This window comes from Hemiscyllium ocellatum, chromosome 3 (assembly GCF_020745735.1).
Source record: "Hemiscyllium ocellatum isolate sHemOce1 chromosome 3, sHemOce1.pat.X.cur, whole genome shotgun sequence".
Lineage (NCBI taxonomy): Eukaryota > Metazoa > Chordata > Chondrichthyes > Orectolobiformes > Hemiscylliidae > Hemiscyllium > Hemiscyllium ocellatum.
In genome coordinates this window covers 1,964,745-1,988,386 of record NC_083403.1, presented here as the reverse complement: position 1 = coordinate 1,988,386, position 23,642 = coordinate 1,964,745, and the positions used below count along the sequence as shown (strand labels likewise).

The 23,642-nt window shown below is 55.6% G+C and overlaps 1 protein-coding gene across 4 annotated transcripts in view; it reads right to left on the bottom strand.

Moving 5' to 3' along the window:
- The window catches only part of LOC132836108 (E3 ubiquitin-protein ligase RNF8-like), a 29,067-nt gene extending 5,816 nt beyond the window's left edge, over positions 1 to 23,251 (bottom strand). The window contains exons 1-6 of one of the 4 annotated variants that reach the window (XR_009647332.1): positions 23,111 to 23,251; positions 15,276 to 15,404; positions 12,639 to 13,781; positions 8,331 to 8,414; positions 5,967 to 6,059; positions 3,683 to 3,861 (exon numbers count right to left, since the gene is read on the bottom strand). Coding sequence is in view for 3 of the 4 variants with exons in the window: in XM_060855384.1 (XP_060711367.1) it covers positions 3,683 to 3,887; positions 5,967 to 6,059; positions 8,331 to 8,414; positions 12,639 to 13,781; positions 15,276 to 15,404; positions 23,111 to 23,176 (1,720 nt within the window). In the remaining variant the exon portion in view is untranslated. Of the gene's footprint in view, positions 1 to 3,682; positions 3,888 to 5,966; positions 6,060 to 8,330; positions 8,415 to 12,638; positions 13,782 to 15,275; positions 15,405 to 23,110 lie in introns of all 4 variants that reach the window. The other 3 variants (XM_060855384.1, XM_060855393.1, XM_060855402.1) reach the window with 3 other exon arrangements.
- Positions 23,252 to 23,642: the final 391 nt, after the last annotated feature.

Here is a 23,642-nt window from a genome sequence, read left to right as displayed (position 1 = left end):
CCTTTACACCATGCCTGACTGGTACATACCTATCGAGGACACGCAGTAGCTGCTCCTTGAACAATCCCCACATCTCATTAGTGTTCTTCTCTTGAAGCCTGTTTTTCCAATCCACACATCCTAAGTCATGCCTCACTGCATCATAATTTCCCTGCCCCCAGCTATAGCTCTTGCCCTGCGGCGCACGATTATCCCTCTCCATCACTAAAGTAAAAGTCACCGAGTTGTGGTCACTGTCCCCGAAGTGCTCACCTACCTCCAAGTCTAACACCTGGCCTGGTTCATTACCTAGAACCAAATCCAGTATAGCCTCCCCTCTTGTTGGCCTGTCGACATATTGTGTCAGGAAACCCTCCTGCACACATTGTACAAACACCGACCCATCTAATGAACTCGAGCTATAGCTCTCCCAGTCAATATCTGGGAAGTTAAAGTCCCCCATAACAACCACCCTGCTACCTTCACTCTTTTCCTGAATCATCCTCGCAATATTATCCTCTACTTCTCTAGGACTATTAGGAGGCCTGTAGAAAACACCTAACAGGGTGACCTCACCTTTCCTATTTCTAACCTCAGCCCAAACTACCTCAGATGGCAAGTCCTCTTCCATCGTCCATTCCACTGCTGTGATACTGTCTTTGACAAGTAATGCCACACCTCCCCCTTTTTTACCCCCATGTCTGATCCTACTAAAACATTTGAACCCTGGAACGTGCAACAGCCATTCTTGTCCCTGTTCTACCCACGTCTCTGTAATGGCCACAACATCGAAGTCCCAGGTACCAACCCACGCTGCAAGTTCACCTACCTTATTCCTTATACTTCTGGCATTGAAGTATACACACTTCAATCCACCTTTCTGGTTACAGGCACCCTCCTTAGAGATCGCTGCATTATTCCTAACCTCCCTACACTCAAGGTCCTGTACCCTAAAGCTACAGTCCTGGTTCCCATGCCCCCGCGGAGTTAGTTTAAACCCTCCCAAAGAGCACTAGCAAACCTCCCCCCAAGGATACTGGTGCCCCTCAGGTTCAAGTGTAGACCATCCTTTTTATAGAGGTCCCACCTTCCCCAGAAAGGACCCCAGTTGTCCAGAAACCGGAATCCCTCCCTCCTGCACCATCCCTGTAGCCACGCATTTAACTGCTCTCTCTCCCTGTTCGACTCTCTATCACGTGGCACGGGTAACAAACCAGAGACTACAACTCTGTTTGTTCTAACTCTGAGCTTCCAACCTAGCTCCCTGAAAGCCTGTCTGACATCCTCACCCTTCTTCCTACCTATATCGTTGGTGCCAACGTGGACCACGATCTGGGGCTGCTCCCCCTCCCCCTTAAGGACCCGGAAAACACGATCAGCGACATCACGTACCCTTGCACCTGGGAGGCAACATACCAAACGTGAGTCCCTGTCGCCCCCACAAAACCGTCTGTCTGTACCCCTCACTATCGAGTCCCCAAGAACTATTGCTCTACCTTTCTCCACCCTACCCTTCTGAGCAACGGGGCCAGGCTCCGTGCCAGAGGCCTGAACCTCGTTGCTTGCCCCTGGTAAGTCATCCCCCCACAAGTATCCAAAACGGTATACTTGTTCTTGAGGGGAATGACCGCAGGGGGTCCCTGCACTGGCTTCCTCCTCCCACTCCCCCTCACTGTCACCCATCTATCTTGAACTTTCGGAGTAACTACTTGCCTATAGCTCCGATCTATGACCTCCTCTGCCTCCCGAATGATCCGCAGTTCATCCAACTCCAGCTCCAGTTCCCTAACACGGGTTTGGAGGAGCTGGAGATGGGTGCACTTCTTGCAAGTGTACTCAGCAGGGACGCTAATGGCTTCCCTCACCTCATACATGTTGCAAGAGGAACATTGCCCTCTCTGCACTGCCATCCCTCTAAAAGTAAGCTTTCCTTAAAAAAAAACAACAAAAACCAACTAAATCTAAAGAAACAAACAAGGAAAATGCAGCACTTACCCGCTAGTCACAATTGGTCTTATTAGGTTAGAGGAGGTGGAAGGGTGGGAGGCACTACTCGTGTAGTGCCTCGGGTGACTCGCCTACGCGTTTAAATAAGGGGAGAGAGAAAAAAAACCTTACCCAGGTAACCTAGCGCGCCTTGGTTGTTAACGTTTCTCTTTATTACCCAATTACTCACCCCGCCACTGGATTCCAAATTTCTCTCTGTCTTCAGGGCGAGCAGTAGCTTTTGTCGCCTGATATGGATTATCTCACAACCTCATCCTCCCCTGAACACCCCCTGGGGAGCCCAGGCTGACTTACCCCTCTTGGAGAATCTCTCCTCCTTCCAGGTGCCAAGGGTCACAGATCAGCTCCTGAAAGGTCTGTCACTGCTCGCTTCCTGCCCTCCCTGCCAATCGATCTGCCCGGTTCCCCCGGACCAACTCCATTCCTTATTTCTGTGGAATTCCCATTATTCCAGACAAAACATCATAACCCTCAAGATCACGGGCTCAAGCTAGGGACAGGGACAGACATAGGGAGGGTGGGGCTGACCCAGGGGGAGGGAGGGTGGGGCTGACCCAGGGGGAGGGGGACTGGGGGAGGGAGGGGTGGGGCCGACCCAGGGGGAAGGGGGACTGGGGGGGAGGGGCCGACCCAGGGGGAAGGGGGACCGGGGGAGGGAGGGGTGGGGCTGACCCAGGGGGAAGGGGGACTGGGAGAGGGGGGGGGGTGGGGCCGACCCAGGGGGAAGGGGGACTGGGGGGAGGGGCCGACCCAGGGGGAAGGGGGACTGGGGGGAGGGAGGGGTGGGGCCGACCCAGGGGGAAGGGGGACTGGGGGGAGGGGCCGACCCAGGGGGAAGGGGGACTGGGGGGAGGGAGGGGTGGGGCTGACCCAGGGGGAAGGGGGACTGGGGGGAGGGAGGGGTGGGGCTGACCCAGGGGGAAGGGGGACTGGGGGAGGGAGGGGTGGGGCCGACCCAGGGGGAAGGGGGACTGGGGGAGGGAGGGTGGGGCTGACCCAGGGGAAGTGGAGGCCCTCATCTTTGCAATGTCTCGTGTATTGTGCGTGCTACATACTGATGTTCGGAGTCCTTTCTGACTGTATTTTTTGAAAACTGCCCACAGATGGTGCTGGAGTTGCTGAGCATCTCCCGGAACGTGGTGTTGAAATCTATCCTCTGTCAAAGCTCCTCCCTCCCTGTGGAACACGAGAGGCTGGGCTTCACACACAGCTAGCTGGGAGGGTGAGCTGTGAGGGACAGGCAGAGATCTCTCAGTGGGATTTGGACAGGCTGAGGGAGTGGGGAAATACATGGCAGATGCAGGATAATGGGGATCAATGTGAGGTTATCCACAACAGGTGATTTTGTATGGGAAGGGGCAGCTGTCTCCTCACCTGCCTAGCTGTTTGTAGACACCATGAGAGTGTACACACACACACACACACACACACACACACACACACACAGTGCGTGTTTGAACTGAACAATACCAGTGAAGGACGATCACTGACCGATGCCCTGACCAATCAGATTCCATCTGCTTGCTCTGCCACTTCAGCAGACTGTGACAGTTCAGTAACACTGTCCCCTCCGGGAGATGAAGACAGAGTCCTGTCCTTTCCCAGCTGGAGGAAGGAGTCTGTGGCCTGGTTTATTTCCCCAGTGAGACCGAGTGTGCGATCTGACAGCACTGCCCTCCAGCCCATCTGCGCTCACCTTTCCGCTCTCGGAGGAGTTGTTTCCTGCGCTCTCTCATCGCCTCAGTCAGATTCTCCAGCATACGTTCGATACAGTTATCGAGAACCACCGAGCGACTCTGGGTGTGGATGGGCTGTCTGCAGATGGGACACTCCTCCTTCCTCTTCCTCCACTCCAGGATACAGTGACAGCAAAAACTGTGGGAGCAGTTCAGAGTGACAGCCTGAGGGCAGGAACAGGCAGATACACAGTCACAATCAGAGTGACAGCCTGAGGGCAGGAACAGGCAGATACACAGTCACAATCAGAGTGACAGCCTGAGGGCAGGAACAGGCAGATACACAGTCACAATCAGAGTGACAGCCTGAGGGCAGGAACAGGCAGATACATAGTCACAATCAGAGTGACAGCCTGAGGGCAGGAACAGGCAGATACACAGTCACAATCAGAGTGACAGCCTGAGGGCAGGAACAGGCAGATACACAGTCACAATCAGAGTGACAGCCTGAGGGCAGGAACAGGCAGATACACAGTCACAATCAGAGTGACAGCCTGAGGGCAGGAACAGGCAGATACACAGTCACAATCAGAGGAGCTGAAGGCCATTCAGCCCCATCCAACACGCTCCCTGCTGGTCCCATCATCCTCAACGCCATTTGCTTGCGTTTTCCCGATCAGCCCCGATTCCCTTCCTGCTCTGCCTTCAGTAATAATGAGGGAGCCTCCCCAGCTCTCCATCATCAACAATTCCACAGATTCATTCCCCTCGGAGAGAGGGGAATTCCTCCTCCACTCTGGCTTCCATCTGTCATCCTTACTCTGAGAATAGATCCTCTCCCACAAATGGAACAACCTCCCCACGTTCACCTGGTTAGAGATCCCAACCAATCTTCTTTATTTCCATAAAACCATCAGGTATTGTTGCAGAATGAGGCCATTCAGCCCATCAAGCCTGCTCCTTCATTCTATCATGGCTGATATCTTTCTTCACCCCCATCCCCTGCCTCCTCCCCATACCCCATGACCCCCTTACTCATCGGGAACCTCCCTCTCCCTCTCTCTGTCACAGACACACTCAGTGAGTTGTCCTCCCACAGCCCCCTGCAGCAATGTGTCCCACAGATTCCCCCCACCCCCACCCTCTGGCTGAAGAAATCCCTCCTCCTCTCCGTCCCTTCACCCTGAGGCTGTGCCCTCAGGTCCCAGTCTCTCCGACAGCAGAAACATCATCTCCATGACCACTCGATCCAGGTCTCTCAGGGTCTGGGAAGTTTCAGTCAGATCCCCCTCCCCCCATCCCTCTGACCCCCATCGAGTACAGACCCCGTGTCCTCAGCTGCCCCTCGTGTGACCAACCCTCCACCCCCAGGATCATTGGTGTAAACCCCCTGTGGACCCTCCTCCCTCCAACACCAGCACACCCTTCCTTAGATACGGGACCCCAAACTGCTGACAATATTCCCAATGTGGTCTGACCGGAGCCTGGTGCAGCCTCAGCGGGACATCCCTGCTCTTGGATTGTATCCCTCTGGGAATTCACACTAACATTACATTTGCCTTCCTACCTGCCAACTGAAGCTGCCCGTTAACCTGAAGAGAATCCTGAACCAGGATTCCCAAGGACCTTTGTGCTTTCAATTCCTGAAGCCTTTCCCCGTTTAGGGAATGATCCACCGCTCTATTCTTCCGAGCAAAGTGTAAAGCCTCTCACTTTCCCACGTTGTATCCCACCTGCCACTTCCTGGTCAGTCCGTGCGGGCCCGGGATCAGGACTCCCTCCAGTACCTGGCTCTCCTGCTGAGGTAACACACCCAGACCTTTCAGACTGTTGTCTGCTGAGTCCCGAAGGTGAACCTAACGTTTACATCCCATTAACATTCCCTGTTATCCCATACACTGGCTTTTGGCAATTCCTAGCCAAGGTCCCTCCAAGCCCTTGCTTGGCTTTCTGCGGCTTCGAGAGAGAGAGAGAGAGAGAGAGAGAGAGAGAGAGAGAGAGAGAGACACGGAGGGAGAGAGAGAGAGAGAGAGAGAGAGACGGAGAGAGAGAGAGAGAGAGACGGAGAGAGAGAGAGAGAGAGAGAGAGAGACAGACAGAGAGAGAGACAGACAGACAGAGAGAGAGAGAGACGGAGAGAGAGAGAGACAGACAGAGAGAGAGAGAGACGGAGAGAGAGAGAGACAGACAGAGAGAGAGAATGGGGAGGGTGAGGAGGATCAGAGTGACGGTGTGTCAGGGTGACTCGGAGGGGAGGGTGAGGGGGTTTGGGGGAATGGGATACTGGAGATTGGAGTGTCCTACCTCAATGAAGTGCTCAGAGCAGATGATACACTGCAGCTCATTCTCCAGGACATCGGTCAGTTGGGCAGCTGCTTGGTCCCTGTGAACCTTCACCTGCTCAGCAAGACAGACAGGGGGCAGTAATATCACAGCTCAGTCCACCCAGTCACCCCTCCATCTCCGCTCACACGGCTAACCGTCACACGGCTAACGGTCACTCACCGAACAGGGACACAGCTAACCGTCACTCACCGAGCGGTCACTCACCGAGTGGGGACACGGCTAACGGTCACTCACTGAGCGGTCACTCACCGAACAGGGACACGGCTAACGGTCACTCACCGAGCGGGGACACGGATAACGGTCACTCACCAAACAGGGACACAGCTAACCGTCACTCACTGAGCGGTCACTCACTGAGCGGGGACACGGCTAATGGTCACTCACCGAGTGGTCACACGGCTAACGGTCACTCACCGAGCAGGGACACGGCTAACGGTCACTCACCGAGCGGGGACACGGATAACGGTCACTCACCGAGTGGTCACACGGCTAACGGTCACTCACCGAGCAGGGACACGGTTAACGGTCACTCACCGAGCGGGGACACAGCTAACGGTCACTCACCGAGCGGTCACACGGCTAACGGTCACTCACCGAGCGGGGACACGGCTAACGGTCACTCACCGAGCGGGGACACGGCTAACGGTCACTCACCGAGCGGTCACACGGCTAACGGTCACTCACCGAGTGGGGACACAGCTAACAGTCACTCACCGAGCAGTCACACGGCTAACGGTCACTCACCGAGCGGGGACACAGCTAACAGTCACTCACCGAGCGGTCACACGGCTAACGGTCACTCACCGAGCAGTCACACGGCTAAAGGTCACTGACCGAGCGGTCACACGGCTAACGGTCACTCACCGAGCGGTCACTCACCGAGCGGGGACACGGCTAACGGTCACTCACTGAGCGGTCACTCACCGAACAGGGACACAGCTAACCGTCACTCACCGAGCGGGGACACGGCTAACGGTCACTCACCGAGCGGGGACACGGCTAATGGTCACTCACCGAGCGGTCACACGGCTAACGGTCACTCACCGAGCGGTGACACGGCTAACGGTCACTCACCGAGCGGTGACACGGCTAATGGTCACTCACCGAGCGGTCACTCACCGAGCGGGGACATGGCTAACGGTCACTCACCGAGCAGTCACACGGCTAAAGGTCACTGACCGAGCGGTCACACGGCTAACGGTCACTCACCGAGCAGTCACACGGCTAACGGTCACTCACCGAGTGGTCACTTACCGAGCGGGGACACGGCTAATGGTCACTCACCGAGCGGTCACACGGCTAATGGTCACTCACCGAGCGGGGACACAGCTAACGGTCACTCACCGAGCGGAGACATGGCTAACGGTCACTCACCGAGCGGTCACTCACCGTGCAAATACATGGCTAACGGTCACTCACCGAGCAGTCACACGGTAACGGTCACTCACCGAGCAGACACACAGCTAACGGTCACTCACCGAGCGGGGACACGGCTAACTGTCACTCACCGAGCGGGGACACGGCTAGCGGTCACACGGCTAACGGTCACTCACCGAGCGGTCACACGGTAACGGTCACTCACCGAGCAGACACACAGCTAACGGTCACTCACCGAGCGGGGACACGGCTAACGGTCATTCACCGAGCGGTCACACGGCTAACGGTCACTCACCGAGCGGGGACACGGCTAACGGTCACTCACCGAGCGGTCATACACACCCAGTAGTCAGTGATTGCCTGGTCACCACACCTAACAGTTTGAGAAGGTGGGGGTGATCTGCGTTTCCTGACCCCGTCCCTAGTTGCCCCTTGAGAGGGTGGGGGTGAGCTGCCTTCCTGACCCACTGCAGTCCGTGTGCTGGGGGTAGACCCACACTGCCCTGAGGGAGGGAATTCCAGGATTCGGACAAAGTGACAGTGAGGGAACGGGGAGATATTTCCCAGACAGGAATGGGGAGGGGTTTGGAGGGGAACTTGCAGGTGACCAGGCGGCATAGCAGCAAAAATGAGGTGATTCAGCCCGTGGAGTAAAGGCTGGTCTGTTTCTCAACTCCATTCGCCTGCCTCCTCCCTGTCCCCCTTGATTCCCTTCTTCCTAAGGATCTCTCTACCTGAAAGAGACTCACTGACCTGGTCTCCACAGTTGTCTGCAGCAGTCAGTTCCCCTGATTCACCAGCCCTTTTCTGGGTTCCTGACACGGTGTCTTGGCCCAATCACCACCAAGCTCTTAGATGTGACCCTGCCTCGCCTCCCATCCCCAGTACCAGGCCATTCCTGGGCCTCCCCTTCTGAAACACAGCCCAACCCTGCCAAGGACTAACCTTCCTCTCCTGCAGTTCTCTGTCTTTGGCTTGAATTATGTCCTCCAACTCCTTCCTCTGTCTGCTGAGGGCAGCCTTCAGCTCCTGGTCACACGCAAACATATCTCCGAATGAGAGACGGGCAGAGAGAGAGTGAGAGCGAGAGAGAGATACACGGCCACAAACATATCTCCGAATGAGAGACGGGCAGAGAGAGAGCGAGAGAGAGATACACGGCCACAAACATATCTCCGAATGAGAGACGGGCAGAGAGAGAGCGAGAGCGAGAGAGAGATACACGGCCACAAACATATCTCCGAATGAGAGACGGGCAGAGAGAGAGCGAGAGAGAGATACACGGCCACAAACATATCTCCGAATGAGAGATGGGCAGAGAGAGAGTGAGAGCGAGAGAGAGATACACGGCCACAAACATATCTCCGAATGAGAGATGGGCAGAGAGAGAGTGAGAGCGAGAGAGAGATACACGGCCACAAACATATCTCCGAATGAGAGACGGGCAGATAGAGAGAAATATACCCATAGAAGGCACCCCAAAACACAGACAGAAACGTACATCCACCAGGCAGAGAGAGAGATAGACGGATATGATCATATAACACACACAAATCAGAAGAGGCAGGGAGACAGCAGATAGATATCGACAGACAGATCGAGACACACACTGTAAGGACTATTTAAAATGATTTTGGTATTTCTTCCTGTGGTCTGCAATGAGTTCCTGGGGAGATGGGACTAGTATAACTTGGACGGTCCACACCTGGGCCAGACTGGAACCAATGTCCTCGGGGGTACTTTCGCTCACGCTGTTGGGGAGGGTTTACACTAATGTGAGGGGGGGATGGGAACCAAATGAGGTGGTTAGTGGACAGTAAGGAGATAGTAACTAGAGCCTGTTGGGTACTGGATAATGGAGTCAGTGTGATGGAGGGGGACGGGGAGGGGGAGGGGAGGCAGGGAGCGGTGGATGAATGCCGAGGGACAGGTGGTCTGAGGTGTGTTTGGTTTACTGTAGGAAGTGTAGTCGGTCAGGTGGATAAACGTAGGGCTGGGATTAGTCCCTGGGAGTATGGTGTCACTGGTCCTACTGAGAGGGGGCTGGGGGGAGGGCACGGTTAATAACGAAGTATCCCAGGATAGCTGTTTCAGGCAGGATAGAGAGGGAGGTGGAGTGGCAGATAGTGAAGGGGAATATTGATGTACAGAGAGATCTGGGGGTTCAGGCCCATTGTTCCCTGAAGGTTGGGCAAGGTGGCATACAGCACGCTTCCCTTCATCGGGCGGGGTATTGTGTACAAGGGTGGGCAGGTCACATTACAGTTGGATGGGACTTTGGTTTGGTCACACTTGGAATACCGCGTACAGTTCTGGGCATCGCATTCCCAAAAGGATGTGGAGAGGGTGCAGAGGAGGTTCACCAGGATGTTGCCTGGTCTGGAGGGAGCGAGCTATGAGGAGAGGTTGAGTAGATTAGGATCATTTTCATTAGAAAGATGGAGGTTGAGGGGGGACCTGATTGAGGTTTACAACATCATGAGAGGTGTAGGCAGTGTGGATAGCAAGAAGCTTATTCCCAGTGTAGGGGGGACTCAATTACTAAGGGTCATGTGTTCAAAGTGAGAGGGGAAAGGTTTAGGGGAAATATGTGTGGAAAGTTCTTTATGCAGAGGGTGGTGGGTGCTGGGAACACGTTGCCAGTGGAGGTGGGCATGATCGTGTCATTTCAGATGTATCTAGACAGATACACGAATGGGCACAGAGCAGGGCGAGGCAGATCTTTAGGAATTAGGTGACAGGTTTAGATGGAGGATCTGGATTGGCGCTGACACGGAGGGCTGAAGGACCTGTTTTTCTGCTGGAAGATTCTTTGTTCTAACACAGGAGAGGAAACCAACAGGGGTTGACTTCAGGAAGGGATGGCCCTGGAATTGGGGAAGGACTGCCTGCAGTTGACAGAGTTTGCCCGGCAGTTGAGAATTTACAAACAGCAGCAGGGAATCTGGATGCCAAGGGTAACGTCACACAGATAATTCAGCACAGCGCACCTTTCAATCCAGGAAATACAAGTCAAGCCAAGTTCCCCAGGGAATACAAAACTGGAATCAGCTGATATTCCGGGCGAGTGAAAATGACCTGAGCATGAGGAAGGAATGAAAACAAAATCTGCCCTCTCTTGCTGAATTCAAAATCTGCCCTCTCTTGCTGAATTCTCAAATGCTCCCAATCCTCAGGGCTTGCTGCTCTTTCTGGCTATTTTATACATCTCCTCTTTGGATCCAATCATAGAATACTGTACACAGAATCCCTAACATGGAAACAGGCCATTCAACCCATCAAGTCCAGACTGACCCTCAAAAGAGCATCCCACCCAGACCCTCACCCTATCCCACATGTCCTTGGGCACTATGGGTAATTTATCCTGGCCAATCCACCCTGACCTGCACATCTTTGGACTGTGGGAGGAAACCCACGCAGACAGGGGGAGAATGTCTGTGTGGAGTTTGCAGGGTCTCCTGAGGGTGGGATTGAACCGGGGTCCCTGGTGCCGGGAGGCAGTGGTGCTAACCACCGTGCCACCTAATGCTATCCCGAATTTCTTTCATAAACAAAGGCTGCACCACCTTCCTCCTTTTGCTTTTGAGCCAGATAGAAATGAAGGATTGTTGTCATTGATGTAATGCTGTTTGCACACAGACCGGCTGTGACCCCCCCCTTTAGTAAGGTTCCCCAGTTCCTCACCATTCCCTTTATTTCGATTCAGGACCCTAGGATCAGCTTCACAAGCTCACTCTTCCTTTTACTGTATAATGGTCTCCCATCCTCCTCAGGCCTTGGAGAGTCTGGCTGTTCTCACTGCACTATTCCCCCCCCTAAGCCTGGAGCAGCCTGTCCTGTGGTTGGTTCCCCAATGTTGTCGTGGATCAAGTGTGGAGCTGGCAAAAACACAGCAGCTCCAGCAGCATCAGAGGGGAGGGGGGGTCAATGTTTGCGGGTGGAACCAGTCCTGTGACAGGTCCTGCCCTGAAACGCTGACCCCCCCCCCCCCACCCCCGATGCTGCTGGAGCAGCTGCGTTTTTGTCAGACTCTCCAGCATCTGCAGTCCTCATGGTCCCCAATGTCTGAGTCCCACCAACCCACATACCCAATCCAGCAAACCCCCCATCCACAATACCACGGCTAGTTTTGTTGGTCCAGTCTGTATGTAAATTAGAAATGCAAAGTGAAAGTGTTGCAGGAACATGGAGATCAGCGTAAAACGCAGGTGAACGCAGGTGAACCAGGAGACACCCGAGGCTGCTGGAGAGAATCGGAGTCAAAGCACAGCCCAGAAGGAAATGTTTGCACAGACCCTGCCAAAGCACAGTGTGGGGGCATTCCTCCCATCGTCTCAGAAAACCGCTCGGCACAGACCCTGCCAAAGCACTGTGTGGGGGCATTCCTCCCATCGTCTCAGAACACCGCTCGGCAAACTAATTGGGCAAAACCACATTCAAACGTTGCTCAGACAGGGGAAGGTGTCAGGTCAGGTACAGGACATTTATGCTGCACGGTCAGGATGACTATATTGGCTCCATCTGGGTTAGTGCCTGGGGGGAACAGGTAAAGGTGCTGGGATGGGGGGGGGATACAATCCGAGCAAACTGATATTCAACTCAAGAGGGTTAAACAGAGGAATGCTGACAGCTGGATAAGGGCATTAGAAACTGAAACTATGAATAAAGCTCTTGGGGAGGTGACTCTCTTCAAAGAATCCAAGTAAAAAGGATGATGGTGGGGATCCCACAGAGAAACCTCTAACCGAGAGAGCTGTAACACTCGGTCAGGCCTAGAAAGGGGAAACACGCAGGAAGCAGGCTCCATGACCAGGCAGGTCATAACCAGAGTCACAGGGGTTGGTCAGCCATCTCAGACCGAGGAGGAGAAAGAGAAATGTCTTCATTCCGAGACTGGGGAGCCAGATTTATGATTATTATCACGTGGACCGAAACACAGAGTTTGGGTGTTACTGAAACAAATCACCAGAGAATCAGCAGAGAAGATTTTCAGGGGAAGAGGCACCAATTTCAGATGGAGTTGGGAAGCGATTTCTTTCTGAGGGGATGGGACTCTTTGGAACTCCTGAGAGAGAAATACACACACACACACACACGCACACACACACACACACACACACACTCACACGCGGGATGGAGAGGGAAAGGCAGATTTCAGGAGGCGCACACACAGGGAGAGAAACAAGCTCGTGCTCACACCCCCACCCCCTCACACAGAGACAGAGATTCCAGCAGCAGTACTCTGACACCCACCTTTCGCTCCTGCTGCTCAGTGGGCAGGGATTTGGGCAGCTTTCCCTGCAGCTCTTGTAGCCCCTCAACACTGGCAGCCAGCTCTTCAACGTGACTGTCGCTTTCCCCAGGTACTGACAGTGCATCTGCCTGTACCCCTGGGATTGCTCTCAGTGTCCCAGAAGGGCACGATTGGATACAAGTCTTTCGCATCATGCTGGGCCCAGGGTCTGTACCCGCTGTGAGTCTCTGTCTGTCTCGTGTGGGCCCAGGGTCTGTACCCGCTGTGAGTCTCTGTCTGTCTCGGCTGGTGCCAGGGTCTGTACCCGCTGTGAGTCTCTGTCTGTCTCGGCTGGTGCCAGGGTCTGTACCCGCTGTGAGTCTCTGTCTGTCTCGTGTGGGCCCAGGGTCTGTACCCGCTGTGAGTCTCTGTCTGTCTCGGCTGGTGCCAGGGTCTGTACCCGCTGTGAGTCTCTGTCTGTCTCGGCTGGTGCCAGGGTCTGTACCCGCTGTGAGTCTCTGTCTGTCTCGGCTGGTGCCAGGGTCTGTACCCGCTGTGAGTCTCTGTCTGTCTCGGCTGGTGCCAGGGTCTGTACCCGCTGTGAGTCTCTGTCCGTCTCGGCTGGTGCCTGGGTCTGTACCCGCTGTGAGTCTCTGTCTGTCTCGGCTGGTGCCAGGGTCTGTACCCGCTGTGAGTCTCTGTCTGTCTCGGCTGGTGCCAGGGTCTGTACCCGCTGTGAGTCTCTGTGTGTCTCGGCTGGTGCCAGGGTCTGTACCCGCTGTGAGTCTCTGTCTGTCTCGGCTGGTGCCAGGGTCTGTACCCGCTGTGAGTCTCTGTGTGTCTTGGCTGGTGCCCATGTCTGATGTGTTTGACTGACAGAGTCGCTGTATCTTGTTGGTGTAACACTGGGTTCCGTCTGTATCCTGTGGCTCCACATGGTCACGGCTGTGTTTGCGTTTCACTCTGGCACTGGCCTTGGCTCGGTCTGTACCCCTGGCACCAGCCTCTTCCTGTTCCCGGTCTCTCTGGGTTAGTCGATACTCATACTCTGCCCGTTCTTTCTCACGTAACGGCACGCCGAGCTGTATCACATCGCCCTCACTCAGTCGGTGAGGTTGCTGGGGTTCGATCCGCTCCCCATTCACCCACACTCCGTTCAGGCTCTGCATCACAAACCAAATTCATCAGCGAGAAGGTGCTCAGCCCATTCCCAGCGCCAGGCCCCCTCCCGGCACACCGCCCCACCCGGCCCCCTCCCGGCACACCGCCCCACCCGGCCCCCTGCCGGCACACCGCCCCACCCGGCCCCCTGCCGGCACACCGGCACACCGCCCCACCCGGCCCCCTGCCGGCACACCGCCCCACTCGGCCCCCTCCCGGCACACCGCCCCCCTGCCGGCACACCGCCCCACCCGCCCCCCTGCCGGCACACCGCCCCACCCGGCACATCGCACCACCCGGCCCCCTCCCAGCACACCGCCCCACCCGGCCCCCACCCAGCACACCACACTACCCAGCCCCCTCCCGGCACACGGCCCACCGCGCCACCCGGCTCCCTCCTGGCACACCGCCCCTCCCGGCACACCGCCCCACCCGGCCCCCTCCCGGCACACCGCACCACCCGGCCCCCCTCCCGGCACACCGCACCACCCGGCCCCCTCCCGGCACACCGCACCACCCGGCCCCCTCCCGGCACACCGCACCACCCGGCACACCGCGCCACCCGGCCCCCTCCCAGCACACCGCACCACCCGGCCCCCTCCCGGCACACCGCACCACCCGGCCCCCTCCCGGCACACCGCACCACCCAGCCCCCTCCCGGCACACCGCACCACCCGGCACACCGCGCCACCCGGCCCCCACCCGGCACACCGCGCCACCCGGCCCCCTCCCGGCACACCGCGCCACCCGGCCCCCTCCCGGCACACCGCGCCACCCGGCCCCCTCCCGGCACACCGCGCCACCCAGCCCCCTCCCGGCACACCGCACCACCCGGCACACCGCGCCACCCGGCCCCCTCCCGGCACACCGCACCACCCGGCCCCCTCCCGGCACACCGCACCACCCGGCCCCCTCCCGGCACACCGCACCACCCGGCCCCCTCCCGGCACACCGCACCACCCGGCCCCCTCCCGGCACACCGCACCACCCGGCCCCCTCCCGGCACACCACCCCACCTGGCACACTGCCCCATCTGGCACACCGCCCCACCCAGCCTCCTCCTGGCACACGCGTCACCCAGCCCCCTCCCGGCACGCCGCCCCACCCAGCCCCCTCCCGACACGCCGCCCCACCCAGCCCCCTCCCGACACACCGCCCCTCCCCGCCCCCTCCCGGCACACCGCCCCTCCCGGCACGCCACCCCACCCAGCCCCCTCCCGGCACACCACCCCTCCCGCTCCACCCAGCCCCCTCCCAGCACGGCGCCCAACCCAGCCCCTCCTGCTCGCCACATCCTCCTGGCACACTACCCCACCCAGCCCCCTCCTGGCACACTGTCCCACCCAGCCCCCTCCCGGCACACTGCCCCACCCAGCCCCCTCCCAGCACATGACACCCACCGTGTATGGTATATGGATGTTCGAGGTGGGGGCAGTTGGATTGAAGGTAAGTGGGAACAGGGGTTGGAGAGGCTGAATGGCCAGGTTTGCCAGTACCTGGTTGTCAATGACGAGGCAGTGACCCTCTGAAGTGATACGAAAGGTGCAGTGATTGCGGGAAACCATCAGGGGGCAGCTCCTGGCCACAATCCGGTGAGTCACACCGAGTCCACGGCCCATTGTCACCTGCAACCGACAACCCAAAGGCTAAACACAGGCAGAGGAACCAGCCACCATCCCTCCTCCTGCAGCCCCAACACCTTCACTCTCTCTCTCTCGCTCTCCCCCCTCTCTCTCTGATGATATATATTATTACAGTGTACATGGCCTAGTTAGGGCCAGTCAGCACGGCTCTGTGTGGGGCGCGGCTCAGTGTGGGGCGCGGCTCAGTGTGGGGCGCGGCTCAGTGTGGGGCGCGGCTCTGTGTGGGGCGCGGCTCTGTGTGGGGCAGGTCATGGATTCCTAACGTGATTGAACCTTTCGAGGAGGTGATGAAGGTGATCGATGGGGGTAGAGCAGTGGATGTTGTTCACATGGATTTTAGTCAGGCTTTCAACAAGGTCCCTCATGGTCGGCTCATCCAGAAGATTAAGATTCACAGGATCCACGTGGCCTTGCCCGTGTGAATTCAGAATTGGCTTGCCCTGGGAAGGCAGGGGGTAGTGGGGGAAGGGGGTTTTTCAGGCTGGGGGGTCAGTGACTGGTGGGGTTCCGCAGGGATCAGTACTGGGCCCTCTGCTGTTTGTGATATGTATAAATGACCTGGATGGAAATGTAGATGGCTGGGTTGGTAAGTTTGTAGGTGATACAAAGATCAGGGGGAGTTGTGGATAGTGTCGAAGGTTACAGCGGGATAGAGATCAGTTGCAGATATGGGCAGAGAAAAGGCAGATAGAGTTTAATCCGGGGATGTGTGAGCTGCTGCACTTTGGGAGATCAAATGCTCAGGAAAAGTCTCCAGTTAATGGCAGGCCCCTGAACACTTTCCCTGAAGGACTTATGTCCAAAATATCAGCTCTCCTGCTCCTCGGATGCTGCCTGACCTGCTGTGCTTTTCCAGCACCACCCTCTCACCTCTGATCTCCAGCATCTGCCCTCCTCACTGTCTCCCAGGGCCCTGAACAGCATTGATGTACAGAGGGACCTTGGGGTTCCAGTCCCTAGCTCCCTGAACGGGGCCACGCAGGTAGACAGGGGGGACAGAAGGTGGACGACACACCTGCCTTTATTGGTCAGGGAACTGAGGACAAGACTCAGGATGTTATAGTGCAGCTTTATCAGCCTCTGGACAGGCCCAGACTGAGGGCACGATGTTCAAGTCTGGTCCCCACATTCCAGGAAGGATGGGGAGGCTTTGGAGAGGGTGTCGAAGGGGTTTCCCAGGATGCTGCCGGGATTAGAGGGTATGGGCTATAAGGAGAGGCTGGAAAAACTCAGGCTGTTCTCTCTGGAGCAGCGGAGGCTGAGGGGAGACTTGGCAGAAAGCTGTAACATTAGGAGATGCACAGATAGGGTTAAAGGTCAATATCTTCTTCCCAGAGTTGAAATCCCTAAAACTAGGGGGGCATGCATTTAAGGTGAGGGGGGAAAGTTCAAAGGGGATATGAGGGGGAAGGGTTTTACACAGAGTGTGGTAGGAGACTGGAAGACACTGTCAGGGGGTGGTGCTGGAGGCTGGTACAACAGGGGGGTTGAAGAGACTTTCAGTTTCGTTAGGGGTCCTGTTCGGCACAACATGGTGGTGTGAGGGCCCGGCTCCTCTCCTGGACTGTTTGGTGCTCGATAATACAGGATGTTAGATTTACCTTACCCCCTCCCCTCTGTCTGATGGTATTATTACTGTATATTATGGTCTATATTTGATATTTAGCTGTGTACCCTCACTCTCTCTCTGCTATTATTAATGTACATTATAATGTGATTATTTATCCGAGATCACATCACAGATAGCCCCTGCCTTTTGGAAGTTTGCTTCACACCACCTCACTTCTATGAAACACTTACATTACTCCCTGTTTTTGTGAACTGAGAAAAGTCCGAGCAGGGTTTCTGCTTTTAGGAAAAATGGGGAAACTTTCCCCTCAGAGGTGAATGCTTCTTTGTTTTATGCCATTTTGGGTTACAAGAGGTTTCACAGGAACGCTCTGTTTGGAAACACTCACAGGAGAGAGGGCCTTTATCGAGTCTCACCGATGTTGTGGCCTAGAGCCTGGGTGGTACTGACGGGATAGGAGGCTCAGGTGTTGGTGGTCCTCCATCAGCCTGGAGCCAGACTGATCGTGATGTGGGTGGATTGGCAACTGTGTTTGTTTTATTCTTATTTTTATTTGGGTGGGGGGTATGGCTGATTCTCCTCTCTGGGGCTGGAGCTGGCTAGTGGTGGTTTGCTCACTAAGGAGTTGTAATAATTGGAGTTTCAGTGATGATGTGAGTCTGGATGTCACTTGGGAGAAGATATCGAATCTCTCAGTGCTGAGGAATTTCCGGAGGCCCAGCTACTTGCCCTGTGCGCCCATCCCAAAGTGGGACATCTATTCCGTTACCTCAGCGTTCAGGTGCTTACATTTGTCACTTTCCTCACGGCACACCATTTCCAGTGCCTTACTGTCATTCTTATACTGCACTGTTACATCAGCTGCTGTCATCCTCTGCTCTTCCCTGAGTGTACGATCAGCGAGCCATCTTTCACAAACAGTCTGGGCTCCATGCATGATGTCTGGCCCCACTTACTGCCATGTTGTTGAACTGGTCAGCAACCTGACTATGGGGTTTGACCCCAGCGTTGATGACCAGCGGGCAGCGTTCTGAGATGGGTGGGACGGTCTCGGCTGCTGTCCCACACCTTCAGTATATTTTGTTTCAATTCAGCCTTCCCCGAGAGGGTGACGCTTGTTGGTTACAGATGACACTGCAGGAGTAAGTGGTTTATAAACCGAGAGGATTTTGGTTGGTTTGCTGTGTTTAACCATGAGTTAGAGATCTTGTTGTCTCTAAAGTACAGGCTGCCTGCCCCTTGCCATTCCAGTTGCTGCCACTTTCCGAGTTCCCCCTCTCTCCATCCTGCAATCCCGGTCACCCAGTGCCTGCCTCCAGTACCTCACGTTTGTGAACAATCACAGCTGGAAGGTGCCCCTCCAGTTCTGGGGCGCCGAGCCCACCGGTCCCGTTGCTGGTATACAGGACTCCATCAGCTGGATGAGGAATTCTTGGATGGTGTTCCGGATGATAAGGTCCGGTGTTGTGAGGGGAGTCTGACATGCTTCGGTTAGGATCAAGTGGAAATCCAGTCTGGGGATGACGGGTTTTCAGGATTTCTAACCGTTGTCACGGTCGGAGAGGTGCTGCCCGTATTCCCTTCACCCAGGACTTCAGTTTCTCCTCCCACTCCCCTTGTGGCACACCTGCCCACGGAGCGATACGGGCACCCGGGTAGCTCTGTGTCACCTGGGGGTATATAGGCTATGGGTTCATTTCACAGCTTCCAGTTTGCCAAGTGGTTGTATAAGGTGTTCCTTTTAAACACCATCCCTGTGTCTTTGTGGTGTTAATACAGAGGCCTGGATGGTCCCAGTATGCCTGCAGCAGCTTCTGATTCCTGGGCATACCGGTGTGGGAGTCCGGCGAAGGGCAATGTCATCCGCAAAGGCCAAAGGCCAGCAGTTAACCCTTTTGCTGCCCAGGGGCACGGTGAGCCCTGAGCTGACCTTATCCACAGAGTATACCAGGGGACCCAGAGCGATGATAAGTCAGATTGATGACAGCGGGTCACCCAGCTCGGAATGGGATGATTTGGCACTGCCGTTTTGGTGCTCATTACTTTGGCACTGAGCTGTTTTGGCGCCAATTCAGAATAAAAAAAAGTCTTGTCGAGCCCATAAGAAATAAATCTAATTCTTTTTTATTCATTATTGTTAACCTATTCATTACAGAAACAAATTTCTACATTTTGCTACATTTATCTAACACATTTGGATAACCATCGTGTGAAAACTTTGGTTTGTCTCTCTTGTTTCGAATGTTTTAGCCATTTCTGGTCTGGGCTCGACAAGAGAATCGAAAGGGAATTGTATCCCAGCTTTCCAGTGTGAAGACAGAAGGGCTTGTCTGGTTAAAGACGAGAGGGTGACCAACGACCCGATGTAATTCTCTCAACTAGCAAGAGTTGGTAGTCAGAGCTGGAATGACCCGCTGTAGATTCAAGTCTCGTTTTGTAATCATTTGCTCATTGAACAATTGTTAACAGTCAGCTCCTGCCTCGATGGTAGTGAAGCCCTTCTGTCTTCACACTGGAAAGCTGGGATACAATTCCCTTTCGATTCTCTTGTCGAGCCCAGACCAGAAATGGCTGAAACATTCGAAGCAAGAGAGACAAACCAAAGTTTTCACACGATGGTTATCTATATGTGTTTGATAAATGTAGCAAAATGTAGAAATTCATTTTTGTAATGAATAGGTTAAAATAATGAATAAAAAAGAATTAGACTTATTTCTTACAGGCTCGGCAAGACCTTTTCTTATTCTGAATTGGCACCACAACAGCTCAGTGTCAAAGTAATGAGCACCAAAACGTACCAGACCGTGCCTGCTTTATACCCCTCTCAGTGTTTATTGGGGCGGCACAGTTCCTGTTCCCTTGCACCAAGGTTGCGTTGCTGGTGGAGAGGTCTTTGATCAGACCGACATAGGCTTTGAGGAGTTGTACTCTTTGTAAGGTTTTGGGGAGTAGTTTGTGCCGAACCGAATCGATAAAGACAACGGTGAGGTCCTTAATGATGTTGTTGAAGATGACAAGGTTCTGAGTGTCCCCAGTAGGGGCTGCGAGGAACCCCTTTGGCCTGGGGTTAATTTCAAGTGTTTCACTGAGGTATTTTGCCCTTGTTTTTGTTGGAGCAGCATCAGAGCAGTGGTTATTGGCCATCAGCTGTTGGTGTTTCTAAGGAAGGCTTTATCCTCACACTGAGGAATCACGACCACCCGACTCTGTGTTGGTGATGTGGGTACCATGCCCAAGCTGAGCCACACCGAGAAGGGGTGGGGGAGATGGGGTTCCTCCTCCTCCTCGTGGACTGATCGTGTATCACTCAGTGTCAGGCCGTCTGGTCCAGCAGCACTGTGCTCCATCTATCCCCTTCCCTCCACCTCAATGGGTTTCATCAAGGATCTGTCACTGACGTTCCTGGTGTATGGGGCGGACTGACTGAGGTTGGATTTCTGATTTAATGTGGACAGTTTCTCATGGAAACATGTCTCCAGTTCCTCTTTTCAGAGAGGACAGGCAGATGAGGTTGTGCCCCCCTGATCTCAGGAGCTGGTTGGTTTTGTAGAGCTGCAGTGTTGCTCTGAACAGCGCTGTCCGTGCTGCCCACCTTTGCTTGGCTGTTACCGGTCTGTGAGAGATTTTTGGCCTCTTGCGTTTCCTCAGTCTTTCCTGACTGTTCATGAGTCAGTCAGTTATACTTTCCATCAGTCCCAGCGCGAAGACAAGAGGGTGCAGGCCGTAGCTCACACTCAGGAGCTCCTCAGCTTGTGTTTGTTGGTCAGCTCCGTCCCAGTGTGTAGGGAATGAAGCTGGTGTTCTGCGGCTGGCTCTTGGGCGCGGGATTTTCCAGGACACACTCTGCCTCTGATTTGTGAGAGTCGTGAGTTGTGATCAACAGGTTTGGGGGTTTGGACCTCCATTGGGGTGCTTGCAAGGATTCGGCGCTTGTCTGAGATTTGTTTCGGTGGTTTTGTTTTAGGATGCTAGCGATCGATTTATTTATGAATTTGCATCCAGCAAATCTCACTCCCAGTTCCCTCAGGAGTGCCACCTCCTCCCTGTGGGCAGACACAAGCAGTGCCCCCAGGATTGCCCCTGACTCTGGGTGCAGGTTTGAGGTGTTTTTCATTCCCCAGAAGAGGGGGTCAGTGCCAAGGCCGGACTGTGGAGAAAACGGTTGGTCACATGCGCTGCACGCAGAGTCCCCTGTTGAGGGCTGTTCCTGACCTTTACATTTCGGACAGTGGGAAGTGATTGCATGATATTGTCCTGCTTTGTCACAGCGTGAACACATTGTTTGGATGTTCTTTGTTTTGTGCACCTGAGTGATATGAATCTTAAACAGGCTCTCTGTGGGGAAGAGGGGGTCAGTAGGGGAATGGAGAATTCCCTCTGGGACAGATGTTCTGTCCTACACTGGGATGGATCAGAACCCCTTCCACAAAGGCTGTCCCATCACCCGTGTCGGTGACTGTCTCTTTACGGTCCAGACCCTGTAGCGAATTGTGATAACTCTTGCTGTAGAAGGTCTGACCCCGTTCGGAAGGTGGGCCACCCTCACGGTCCCTTCGACAACATGATCTGAGTTGTCCATGACAGGGCGAGCAGGCTCCCTGAGAGGGGTGGCCGGGCTCAGCTCTATGTGGGAGGCAGGAGATACCGTCTCAAGGTCACTGTCTCGGTTGGAACCGAGATGGACCTTATAACCGGATTGGTCCGGCAGGCACATGGACAACTTCACGACTGAACACACAGCTCGCGGTTGAGGACGAAGCTGCGGGGAGGGTGTTTATCCGGGACGTTTCCCAGCCGGACCGCTGGGCTGGAAAGGGAAACCTCGTGGTTTTTTTTACAAAGCAGGTCTGCGTGGACCACGGCCCGTTTCAGAGTGAAGCTCCGTCGATTCGTCACTCGGGAGCCAGGGCCAGAGAGGAGGCAAGACACCAACGGAGCGCCAGAAATACATCAAAACATCACAGATACAGCCGCCAGAACCAGGGGCATGTCTGTATATGGGCAGACCCCTCGAATCGCTCTGTGTGTGTGTGTGTGTCTCACTCTCTGTCCCTCTCCACAATCACACTCACACACACTCTCTCTCTCTCTCTCTCTCTGTGATATATTATTATTGGGGGGGGGTATATGAGAACATGATAATTATATTACCTTAACCCCCTCTCCCCCTCTGTCTCGGTGTGATATTATATCGTGATGAGCGTGTGTGCCGTTGTGAGGGTGTGGGGGTGTTACCTCACTGTTCAGTGTGTGAGGGTGTGTATTGTGGGGGGTGGGGGTGTGTGTTGTGGTGGGTGGTGGTGTGTGAGGGTGTGTGGGGGGGGCTGGGGGGTGTGTTGAGGGGGGTGGGGGTGTGTGCGCGAGGGTGCGTGTGTGGGGGGTGTGAGGGTGTGTGTGGGGGGGGTGGGGGTGTGTGAGGGTGTGTGTGTGTGGGGGGTGGGGTGTGTGTTGAGGGGGGTGGGGGTGTGTGTTGTAGGGTGAGTGAGGGTGTGTGTTGAGGGGGGTGGGGGTGTGTGAGGGTTGTGTTGAGAGTTGTGTGAGGGTGTGTGTTGTGGGTGGTGTGAGGGTGTGTGTGGGGGGGTGTGAGGGTGTGTGTGGGGGGGTGGGGGGGTGTGTGAGGGTGTGTGTTGTGGGGTGTGTGAGGGTGTGTGTGAGGGTGTGTGTTGTGGGGGGTGTGTGTGTGAGGGGTGTGTGGGGGTGTGTGTGTGGGGGGGTGTGTGTGGGGGGTGTGTGTGGGGGGGGTGTGGGGGGGTGTGTGTGTGGGTGTGTGTGTGTGGGGGGGTGTGTGTGGGGGGGTGTGTGTGGGGGGGTGTGTGTTGAGGGGGGTGTGTGTTGAGGGGGGTGTGTGAGGGTGTGTGTTGTGGGGTGTGTGAGGGTGTGTGTTGAGGGGTGTGTGTGTGGGGGGTGGGGGGTGTGTTGTAGGGTGTGTGTTGAGGGGGGTGTGTGTGGGTGTGTGTTGTGGGGTGTGTGAGGGTGTGTGGTGGGGGGGGTGTGGGGGGGGTGTGTGTTGTGGGGTGTGTGTGGGTGGGGTGTGTGTGAGGGGGTGTGTTGTGGGGGGTGGGGGGGGGTGTGTGGGGGGTGTGTGTGAGGGTGTGTGTTGTGGGGGGTGGGGTGTTACCTCACTGTCGACTCTGACGCTCTCTCTCTCGGATCCGACTCTCTCCAGGATCCATCTCCCCGCCATCTTCCCGATCACTCCTCCAGCACCGCCAGCCGATCACCGACCGGATCGATCACTCCTCCAGCACCGCCAGCCGATCACCGACCGGATCGATCACTCCTCCAGTCCCGCCAGCCGATCACCGACCGGATCGATCACTCCTCCAGTCCCGCCAGCCGATCACCGACCGGATCGATCACTCCTCCAGCACCGCCAGCCGATCACCGACCGGATCGATCACTCCTCCAGCACCGCCAGCCGATCACCGATTACATCGATCACTCCTCCAGGACTGTGTGTGGAATGCCGATAAATCTATTACTGGGTTGAGACGGCACACCCCAAACCCATGACCCCATGACGCCCCCCATCCTGACCTCTAACCCCAAACCCCACCCTCATCCTGACCCCTGACTCTGAACGTCACACCATCCTGACCTTAACCCAATGCTAACTCCTGACCCTGACCCTGACCCTGGCCCTGACCCTG